At 39.1% G+C, this 11088-nt stretch overlaps 1 protein-coding gene across 2 annotated transcripts; it reads right to left on the bottom strand.

Annotated features, from left to right (window-relative positions):
* Positions 1–222: 222 nt before the first annotated feature.
* On the bottom strand, positions 223–10618 carry LOC141800491 (cell adhesion molecule CEACAM2-like). Of its 2 annotated transcripts, XM_074683058.1 has the most exons (11): positions 10502–10618; positions 8792–9049; positions 8385–8675; positions 8024–8299; positions 7511–7914; positions 3524–3673; positions 3125–3430; positions 1829–2110; positions 1177–1443; positions 1025–1099; positions 223–497 (listed from the first exon to the last, which is right to left on the bottom strand). In XM_074683058.1, the coding sequence occupies exons 6-10, from the start codon at positions 3567–3569 to the stop codon at positions 1032–1034; spliced, it is 969 nt and encodes a 322-aa protein (XP_074539159.1). In that variant the 5' UTR covers positions 3570–3673; positions 7511–7914; positions 8024–8299; positions 8385–8675; positions 8792–9049; positions 10502–10618; the 3' UTR covers positions 223–497; positions 1025–1031. The 2 variants fall into 2 exon arrangements, with proteins under 2 accessions (XP_074539159.1, XP_074539158.1); XM_074683057.1 differs by lacking the exons at positions 223–497; positions 1025–1099; positions 1177–1443; ... (1 more) ...; positions 3125–3430; positions 3524–3673 and having other exon boundaries at positions 7386–7914.
* Between the last annotated feature and the right edge of the window lie 470 nt (positions 10619–11088).

The raw sequence follows: 11088 nt of genomic DNA, 5'->3' as shown, positions 1-11088 counted from the left end.
TTTAGGAAATGAGTGAAAGAATGGCAACAAGGATAGGATCATTTAAAACAGATTGACAAACCACCACATCATACTTTTGATTTCCATTACTCAATTTGTTATTTTAATTTATCATTCAGACTCACAACAATACATGTGGACATTAAACACATTATTTAGTGTAATACAAGATAGTGGTAAAATAGAGATGTGTGATGTTGTGCAGTACAGTTCCTGTGTCTATATCTGAATTTTGTGTCTTAGGGTGGTGATTGTGCCAAACATTTCCTGTTCACTGGCAGAGCTTCTTATAAACCGAGGTTGATTGTTTGAGTGGAATAGATACAAAAACAGTAAAAGCTCATAATCATAAACAACATGGTTCAACATTGGTGGTAGTAAACAGACGTGTTTTAACAACATTTTCTTACATTATTTAAACACTGAATCAAACAAATCTCTATTCTGTGTATTTCATTACACCAAGGTTGTCCCTTAGGAAAAGCAGACAGTAACATCTAGAGTGGAGACAGACATACATGCTATTAGTCATTGTACACATCACTTCATACATGTAGTTACATTTTGTGGGCTATGTTTTATGCATTGTAGTTACCATCCAATGTCATTACAAAACACTTATATTTACATTTTAATCCTCTTATTCAAAGGTATGTTTTAACTTTTCCTGAAGGTCTGTATAGCTTAGTAGTTGTCTAATCATCCTTGACCAGTCATTTTTTTTTAAACAACAGAATCATAAGAGCTCCCTGATTGATGCTGGAAAAGGAAAAAGTGATTAAAGAAAGAAAACAGAATACGTTTAGTTGTTAGGAGTTTTAAAGCAAGGGAAATTTTAATCTGATTGACCTCTTAATAGATCTGACCTCAGCACTTTGTCAACAAGAGGAACCAAATGCTGAAATTTCCTCTCTGGCTTTTTAATGACAATAATCATCATTAGCTCATTACATCATCTGTGTCACATACAGACATTTCTCATCTCATACTACACACATAAAATCATGCTGAAGACACAACTTACCTGAAAATTAATAGAGCAATCTGCTCAATAAAAACAGAAGCAGAAGCCATGCATTGACTACATGTTCAGATGACCCTGCAGACACAAATAAAAAAAGGATGAAGTTTGGAACAGATGCAGGAACAAAAGATATGTAAGACCAACCATCTCACCTGCTATCAGGATGTTTTTGGTGATGGTGCTGTTCAAGTTGGTGTGATTGTTGGAGGCCAGACAGGAATAGAGACCACTGTGGTCCTTAGTGACACTCATCAGTTCCCACAGTGGGCCTGAAGTGTTCACAGGCTGCCCTTGGAAAGCCCACCGGAGCTCAGCTGGAGGGTTGGACTGTGCCGAACAGAGCATGGTCAGATTGGAGCCAGCTGGGAAGGAGGTAGTGTTCAGTCCATTCACTGTCAGGGCCATGTTGTCTGGACCGTCTAATGAGAAGAAAGAGCAAAGGTGAGGAAAAAAAACAAAAACAATTTAGAGCTCAGTAAAACTAAACTATCAGATGAGAAACATCTGTCAACCAGCTTACTCATTTGAAATCTGACTAATTTTGTTGTCCCTTTTCTCTCATGGTGTGAATGATATCAATAGTCTACGACAAGAAATGAGTAAATGAAAGCTTTTTCTGTTTACTTTCATCAGCTGAGTGGTACAATGTAGAATTTTACCTCAAAATGCACAAGTTTTCAACATACTTTTTTTTTCAATAGTTTCTTAAGGTCTTGATAAAAAACCACTTGCACTTGAGCTCTGTTAGAGAAAAATGGTTCAGATCAGACAGTCTGTAGTAATAGTTGATGCTCTCCAACTCACAGGTGATGGTCAAGCTGACTGAATCACTGCTTCCATTGCTGACAGAATTGGATGCATGACACTCGAATGGTCCCCGATCATAGCGGGTCACATTGGTTATGGTGAGAGTGGAGCCTCCATCAGTGAGCTGAACTCTTTCGCTCGCATTGACCTCAGAGCTGCTGTTCATCCAGACGAAAGAGAGGGAGGATCCAGAGGAGACGGTGCATGTCATGATGACTGAGCTGTTAAACTCCGTCAGGCTGGTTTGAGTTGCCTTCAGAGTCACATTTGAAACTGCCTCTGTGTTACACAAGGATAAAGATTATCAGCAAGTTATCGATTAGCAAAGGGTTATCAAACTACTCAACCATATTAATCTTTACATGGTTTAAAGTTATGCTGTTGTTGATGTTGTTAGAAAATGTCTGAATTAATTACATGCCAAAACAAATAAAACTGTAAGAAGTGATTAAGTACTGGACAATATTATACCAGGAGGGGTTTCAATGTTTATCACACTTTTAATCACACTAAATCAGATATCATTTAATATTAAAAGAAAAAAAAATACTCAGTGTATTTGAGTCCAGAACAACATACTGTAACATCTTATAACCTCATTATTGAAACAAACAATTTGATCAACTTTAGACAAATAATACTACAAGCAGTTAACATATTCCAAAGTGAGCACTCACTGAGAGGTTAACAGTAACAGAAACTGATATTTTTGCTGTTGATGGTCATTTGACTCATAAATAAAGAGGCTGAGACATGTCGGGAACTAGTATTGACCCAGCAGAAACAAGCTCTGTGAGAATGTGGGAATAAGACAAGTGCAACACAATAACATGAGGCAGACGCGATGCTGTCATGTAATCACAAGGGCAATAAAAAAATAGTACATGGGCTTTGACAGCAAACAGTAAGCAAAAGTCTTTAGGTCTGCTGGCAGTGAGTCTGAATATCACGTGGCACTAACACGAGGATTCACTGCTGTTTAGATAAACTCTCTTCTTGGTACAACAGAAACCTGTTCCGGTGAGAAGGGCAGTGTAAACAGAAAATCAGCACATTTTTTCCACTCTATTTGCATCAAACTTGTCCTGTTCTTTTCACAGGGATCTCAAGCCTCAAGCAGTTTACATGATGACAAGATGAATCAGACACCATATCAATTTTAGACTGTTTTCAAATGGCCATCAGTCTAACAGCTTATAATACTTAAGAAAAATGTAAACTCTGGAATTGATGCTCTACCAAAAAAACTTACGGTACCAGGAACTCCCAACCCTACATGTATTTCAGACTTACCCAGAACAGTGATGGAGGTATTGGCCTTTAGCGGGGGGTCAGTGCTCTGCACAATGTAGACTCCTGAGTCTGTCACCTTGACGGAGCTCAGAGTGAGAGCACCAGTGAGAACATTGACTGACGCCCGGCCAGTGTGATTGGAGAAGACGGCCTGCTGCTCCCCGAGCCAGGTGAGGATCTGTATTTCTCCTACGGCCCAGCTCCCACTTTTAAAGGTTAATGAAGGAGACAGTGATAGCGTCAACGTGTCCCCAGCTACAGCGGGGTTGGTGGAGGGTTTGATCTCCACAGCATTGGACTCCAGAACTAATGGAAAAAAAAATCATTCAATGACATAGAAGTGAAACATACAATTATATATAAATCAAATCACAAACTCATTAGCCATAAAGAGGTTACCTCGAAGAAAAGTCAGTATTAGCCATGCCAGGGTTCCTCTCCCCATTTTGTAAAGGTGGTCTGAGGATGATCACCCTCTCTCCTTTTTTATACGTACAGTCATCCAGCCCCTTCGCCATACATTCCTTCAGCATTAACACCACTTCTTATCTGCAGGTGTTTCAGGTGACATGATGTTTATTCTTGTCAAATGCACAAAAGCTGTTTTACATTTTTTGTTGACCATCTTGGGTGAAGTTCAGTAAATTGCCAGAGAGGTAAATGACAAATTATGACAGGCGGTATGTGAGTGGGATTGAGTGGATAAGGTTAAGGTTATGGGTGCCACTGTGTATTCACTAATGTGTTCTTTTTTAGGGTTTTAAATACATAATTCATGAAGATAATTTTTTTCTTCTAATAAGTATGTCCCCTACCTGCCTGACACTCTCAGCTGTTGGATAAAATTAGAAGTATTTTCATACCTAATCATGAAAGTTCCATTGTAAATGTGTTACACTTAGGGCAGTGGTATCAGTGTGTGTAAGCAGGTTTTGAAATAGGTTTCAACTGTGTTCAACTCTTTTACACTTAAAGTAAATACACCTGCTCCAGCTCTGCGTCATCCGTAGTTACCGAGAAACAGTATTAAATCTTTCCAGCAAGAACACAACAACATGACCAATTTGAATGTACACAATTTAATAAGCGCATCATCTGTTTTAGTCACTCATGACTCATGTAACTTCCAGCATGACATATTGAAAAGGCAAACCATTTAAGCTTTCAAGATAGGCTACCTGTCTGTGAACACCTGTGGATTATCTGAGCTGTAGGGGTGAGGAGTTCAGTATCAAAGCACACCTGTACTATGCACCTGACAACAGGAAGTGAGATTGATGAACACGCTGTTATTTGTAGAGCGTTGTGATGAATAGAAGCAGCAGCAGAAGAGAGATATCCTACTTTATATTTGAACCAGGGTCTCTTTTGTCTCTAAGGTGCAGTGTTTATTAACCGTAATGAAAGAGCACTGTCAGTGTCACTGGACACTAGGTGTTTGCTTTATAGGTCATCAAGAATTACCCTGTGGAGTTTTAATTTAAAAGGACACAATACAATCTTATCATAAAACATTGTTGATAGAGTTCGGTGAATGTTCTTCTGATTTACAAATGTCTTGTAACAGTATGTTCTTTATTTCCATTGCTCACTTAATGTGTGAAGGACAATTATTCAAGGAGCAGAAAGTAGTTATCTCATGGTCTTTTGTTTTCTTTAAGGAAATCCCCGCAACCACTGTGCTTTTTGGTCCCCTCAATAATTCTGTTTCCAGTCTGGTATAGTTTTGTCCCCCACCTATCTTGGAGTTACTTAGTCAAAAGAGCTTGTTTGTTTTGACTCTTTACCATTTTTTTCTCTCCCATTTCAGTGCTCTCTTTTTGTGGTTATCTCTGAGATCTCCTACTCTCTCTTGCCCTGACAACATGCTGAGCAGCTCCTCTTCCCTGTCTTTTGTACAGTATGGCCTTCTCAGTCAACCAATTTCAATCATGCTCAGCCTTTGAGTCTGAAAAGTGTGGTCTAAAGGGAAGTGCTACAAGACCTTTTTTTTTTCTTCTGACGGCCAGCAGGGGGCAGCTCTATCCCAATGAACTTAACTCATTAACTGATAACATGTAATCTTTACATCTTCTTAGTCTTTTTGTATTTTACCAAAGATGCAAAAATTCACAAATGTCTATTCATTTTTCATTATTCATCATCCATTTAAACTTACCATGTTTAATTGTGTAAAAATTCCAGACACATGCATACAATAAATGTTGGCTGAAATTACCTTGATAATTATAAATAACATTACCATTTCACAGTCCTGTGCAATTAAACCTGTGTTTGTCCTGCTTTAGTTCCATTGTTTTTGGTTTTACATGAATAGGAAACGTATAAGTAAAAAAGCTAATATCCTGACATGTAGGCAAAAAAAAATAAATCTGATTTTGGTATTGGAAAAATGAGAACAATTCATTAGAAAGTAGCTCAAAAACCCCAATAAAGATCTTAAAATTCCACTGATAGTAAAGCAGAGTGTTAATAAGTTATCTAAAGACAATCCAAGAATGTCATTGAGAGGTAACTTTAATGTAATGTATATGAGTCAATAGTCAATATCAATAATACTCAATGAACTATAAATTCAAATTTAATGTTATAAACATGAAGGCAGTTTTTTAACATCTCTATAAGGCGCCTAACGACACCCTTATTTCTGGTCTGTCGAATAAAGGACACATGAGGGTGGCTGCTTGCTGCCATCATCACACCCCAACCAGATGGACTGCTTTGACCTGGTGAGCATGATGGTTCTCATTTGTTTATTGAAGGCCTGACTTTGGCCTAACAGTGCCTTGTTATTGATCAGGTATGTGATTGTATAGCAGCAAAATATCCCACACATTTTATGACCTATGAGAAACTTCATAGTTTGGTGTTTGATCAAAATGGAGGGACACAGTGAATGTAATATGGATAACGCTTTACTTCTGATTTGGGGTAGCTTACTGTCATTATGCTCTGCGTCTGTGTAGTTAGTGTAAGGTTGTTGTCGATTTTCAAAAATCAAAGCCTACATTTTTACATTTTAGGTTGTTTTTATGCAGTGATCTAAAGATCTGCCAATGTTCTGAATAAAAGTTTTGATCATATTCTTTTACATATTAACAACAACTCCATATCCTTGATTTCCATCCACCACTCATCCTCAAATCTGTCTTCTCACAAAATGTTTGCTGAGATTTGTTGCAACAGCTGACAACACAGTACAGCTGTTGGGAAAATTTGAATTTTATTTTAGGAATCGACTTCCCCAGAAGTCCTTAAAACGGACTCATTCAAAGAAAGACCCTCAAATAAACATCTACATCATATATACCGGTAGGTCGAAACATCCAGGAAAGTGGAGCTACATCACTGCAGACCGTTAATTGGTTGTAAAAATCGTCACTCACCGTGCGACAGCAGCTGTATTTCTCCTCGTGGCACACACCCCTCTCTGAATCAAAGCTTGATTGCGCTTTGTATTGAAGAACCACGTAGCAATCATAGTTGCTGAATGCATACTATCGTTGGTCTTTGTTTAGTGTGTCGCGTGTTTCCGCGACCCTGAACAGGATGAGCTGTTTATAAAATGAATGAATGGATTTATTAGCGGGGGTGTCGCGCTGCTGTAATGTCACGCTATAACTTAAGTGCTGCGGCTATTTGCCTACATGCCGCCCACAAAGAGGGGGCACGGTCAACTGTGGAAACGCTAACATGATCAGGCTCAACCGATCCACCCAGTACCAAACTGTACTAATCCAAACTGGAAGTTTTTCTTGGAAACGGGGCTTAAAGCTTTATCCAACTTTGGGCAAACTTTGCAGACCCAAAAGGCGGTGCTAACATAAACCTGCTGGGGACATTAAGTGTGCGTTAGTCCCAGCAGCACCCGAAGCCCCAGAATCAGCTTTAAAGCAAAAGAGTGTGGAGGGTCTGAGGCTTCAAGGCCTGTCCGCCGCCTTTTCAGCCTGTCCCCCAGCCATGGCACCATGCTGCAACACACGCAGAGAGAGCAGCACTGCTCCGTCATCTTAAAAGGACTTTACCATAGCTGTATTCAGCCGAAGCAGCATACCAATGAGGGAATTAATGAGACTTTGAAGCGAGGATCCAAATAGGGGAGTGTGCTCTAGTACAGCTCCATATCCTATCATTGCTCCACACCATCCAACATCCTGCCTTCAGGTGGCATCAGCACTAGTCTGAACCAGCGAGCATCAGGTAAGCATTTTGTTGCTTTTTATTGTCAGCAGCCAAACAACAAAGCTTCAAAGTGTGGCCTTTTAGTGAGTGAAAGTCTCATCTGTTTAAGTACTGTCTGGTAGTGGTGGAAAGTGTGGACATTTCGTGTTGAGTTTAGCACCCTAATACCAAGGCTGATGAATGACCAATGATGGACAAGCTTACCTGATGGGAGAGGAAACTCTCTAAACACTGTTTTTAGTGGAGATTTCTGCATGAAAAAAGACTTGACTGTAGTCAGTGAAAGGGTAGTACTGAGGGACAAAAATAAGTCTGGGAGTTTTCAGTCTGGGATGAAACTTCAGTCTTTTATCTGCTGAGGTAGTTATGGGACTACTGGAGATTGTGTACAGAAGGAACCTGTTTACTTTGAAGAGTTATTTTCTTTTCAGTGAGTCTTAATTTTACATTTTACATACATTTTGTAAAGCAAATCAACCTCCATCATGGCTCTTAATGTCAGCAGCTCTACGATTTAAAACAGACCAGCAAGCTTAGCAGGCCCAGCAGGAGTATCACTGTAAAATGTCCACTGAGCTGCACTGACTCAGATCCAGAGAGAGGAACACCTGTTAAAGGATGAGAATGACAGAGAGGAAAGCTCAAAGATCAACTCTGTAAGTTTCTGACACTGGTGTGATTCAAGATAAATATTTAATACAAAAATGTGGTCAGTACCTGTAACTTCTACCATCTTGGTGGCCTCAGCAGAGCGTCCAGCAGCCTCATTTTCTGCCACACAGGTGAAGTTTTGGAAAGTCCCAGAGGTGGAAGGGATCCACTTGAGCTCATTTCCGTTGATTGATAAATAGCTTCCCAAGGGGAAACCTCCTCTGAATGGCCATTTTACAGTGCAGTCCACATTTATGGTGCAGCTTGTCAAGCAAGTGAATTTACTCAATCTGCCTGGAGACACAGTGTCAGGCCCACTGATGCTGACGTTCCACGGATCAACTAGGAAAAAAAACAGTGTGCTTTAATGTGAGGAAACAAATCATAAATATATATTTTTTCTATTCTTCTCTTGATGAGTACTTACAGCTGAGCAGATAACCCCGGCTCAAAACTCTCCTCTGTTCTGCGGTAATCTCACATTGGTAGAATCCAGCATCAGAGGGCAGCAGTGAGTTAAAGTGAAGTGTGAAGTCATCTCGCAGCATATTGTCACGCAGGGTCACTCTCTGACCGTCTTTAAACCAGGAAACCAACAGGTTCATCCAGTTTGAGGGGCTGATGGGGTCACCTGATGTGGCATCATGGCAGACCAGATCTAAAGACTGGTTGACAGATTGGACAGAGTGTGGTGGCCTGATTTGTACAGACAGGGGGTCTGTAATAGAGGAAAACAGGCAAATGCATCCCAATTACAATGGAATCATAAACTTCACCTTAAAGATACTAGGAAATGCAGCTTAGCTTGAAAAATTGTTCAAGCATTAAACTTACTCTGGATGTCTGCTGAAGTAGTTGTGCTAGTGGAGAATCCTGTTTTTGGATTAAACACAGTGCACTGTATCTCTGCTGTGCTCTCCAAACCATCTGGTGTCCAGATCAATGTGTTCCCGATGATTTTCCGGCCCTTTAAGGACCAGGTGTAGGTGCAGTTTGAAAGGCATGAAGAAGAACAGGTGAAAGTGGTACTAAAACCAGCTGTTATAACACCCGTCCAGGCGATTTGCAACCAGGCCTGTGAGCACGGAGCACCTAAGAGAGATAAAGAGGCTCCGTGAGCTATAGTTCTCTGAAATGTTTGGTGCTGTATGTCCATGTCTGGTGTAAAAATATTAGTTGTTTTCTACTCCTGTGGCTAAAATAAAGGGAAGTTTGGGTTTTTAGGTGTTGGAAGTGCATGTATTGGGGGACATGGGGGACTTTTTGTATGTGAATATATTCTGTGTTAGCTTTTGAAGGGAGGACTGAGCTGAAATAAACTTAACAGCTGCTGTGTCAGCCAGATAACATTCATCGTTTTCTGCTTCAAACTATATTAATCTGAGATGCAAAAATATCTGAACTTTATCAGTGAAGATACTGCTTTGCAAAATTTAAGTTGGTTCATGCATGATTAGCTGATCCATGTGCTACAGGGGGGAAAACACTAATTTGCTGTGTCTGTGAATAGTAAAAATGGGTAAAAACACTGACAGAATATTGTTTGAGTTGTTGTTTAAAGCAAAATTTCCTCCCACTTCTTACTGTACCGAGTGCAACCCCACGTAAAATCAAACAACCTCTTCAACTTTCAACTTTAGAAAATTCTGTTTATTCAAATAAAATAGCTCACGAAGATATATATGTGATACTAATGATAAATAACACTTTTTAACACTCCACAGATAACCTCAGAATACTTTATTGCTCCTGAAGGGCAATTTGATTTTAGTTACATCCCTTTCAAGACATATAAGAAAACAAACATGGGGAAATACAGAAATAAGATGAACCCAGGAGCTCGCTAGCTACCCAGCGCCCCCTTTGCAATAGATTTGAAAATAATAATAATAATAATAATACAACATTGAGAGAAGATTATCTAAACCGATAAAGCAGAAATACAACATATATAATTCAGAAATCATACATTTTGTGCCTAAAGCATCACTCCTGTTTGTTGAGAGCTGTAAATTTATCCTACTCACTGATCAATTCAGTGTTAAGCTTAGTGTGTTTGTGCACTAACATGATGTTTTAAGCAGTAAGGAGATTTTTTTTTTTTTTTTTTTGCATTTTGTAACTTCCGAGCATTTCCATTCTGAGGTTTATTTCAGGACAGAATATAGTTAATTTTTAGTGTAGCAACTACATTTTGCTTTATTTTTCCCTTATATGAGTAATTTCTTTTCACCTTTTTTTTCTACTTATATGAGCTTGTTTAAAAAGATACAGCCCTGAGAGTAAAACGCATCATGAGCACATCATGTCATTGAACAATAACAACAATAACAGCAGAGACAATATTTAAGTACAACTTTTAAGCACAATTCTTAATAAATCAACTATCTAAAGACTTTTTAACCCCTTCTACAGAATCCTCTCATATCCTCTGAGTCTGTTTTATTGCACTGAACCTTGTAGAGCTTAAATGCTTTTGTTCATTGCTGTAATTAATCTGGAGTAGCAGTATGTAGAGGTGGTCAGTAATAGAAGTGCACTTACCCATCAGTACCAGCAGTAGAACAAAGAGAGGATTCTTCCAATCAGGTGCCTTGTCTCCCATAGCTTCCATCATTGTGGCTTTAGACCCCACTATCCTCCCTTTTTGCTACAGTGAGTAAGAGCCAGGAAGTTTGTTTTGAAGCTGTTACTTAACCGCTCATTTTAGTCACTCCTCTATTTTACAGCATTATGTTGGTAAACTCTGGAGTTTCATTTGATGTCGCAATCCTAAGACAGAGGAAATTTACCAGATCTGTGACAGAGAAACTTTTGTTACAACACAAAGACAGGGTTTATTAAAGCTATGACATTCTTTTCTTTTAAGTTTTGTGGAAGTGAGGTAGAGATTTTTTTTTTATAGAAATAAAATAAAATTGCACAGCCGCTGTACTCTCAGTATGACTTAAAAGAAACACCAGATGGTGCTGTCTCCAAAGAGTTTGTCATTACTTTTACTTCTTTGTTTAAAAAAAAACAAAGCATGTGCAGAACTGCAGACCCACAATTTATGGCTTTTATTGCTCCAGTTTCTTATCAGTGACTGCAAATACAACATGCAAACAGCAGCTTTCAGTGCAGTGTTTCCA

The sequence above is a fragment of the Halichoeres trimaculatus genome, unplaced genomic scaffold, assembly GCF_033239565.1.
Source record: "Halichoeres trimaculatus isolate MK-OKI-2021-1 unplaced genomic scaffold, fHalTri1.1 fHalTri1_scaffold_12, whole genome shotgun sequence".
Classification (NCBI taxonomy): Eukaryota; Metazoa; Chordata; class Actinopteri; order Labriformes; family Labridae; genus Halichoeres; species Halichoeres trimaculatus.
Note: the sequence above shows the minus strand (reverse complement) of the source record. Positions and strands in the feature narration are given on the sequence as shown.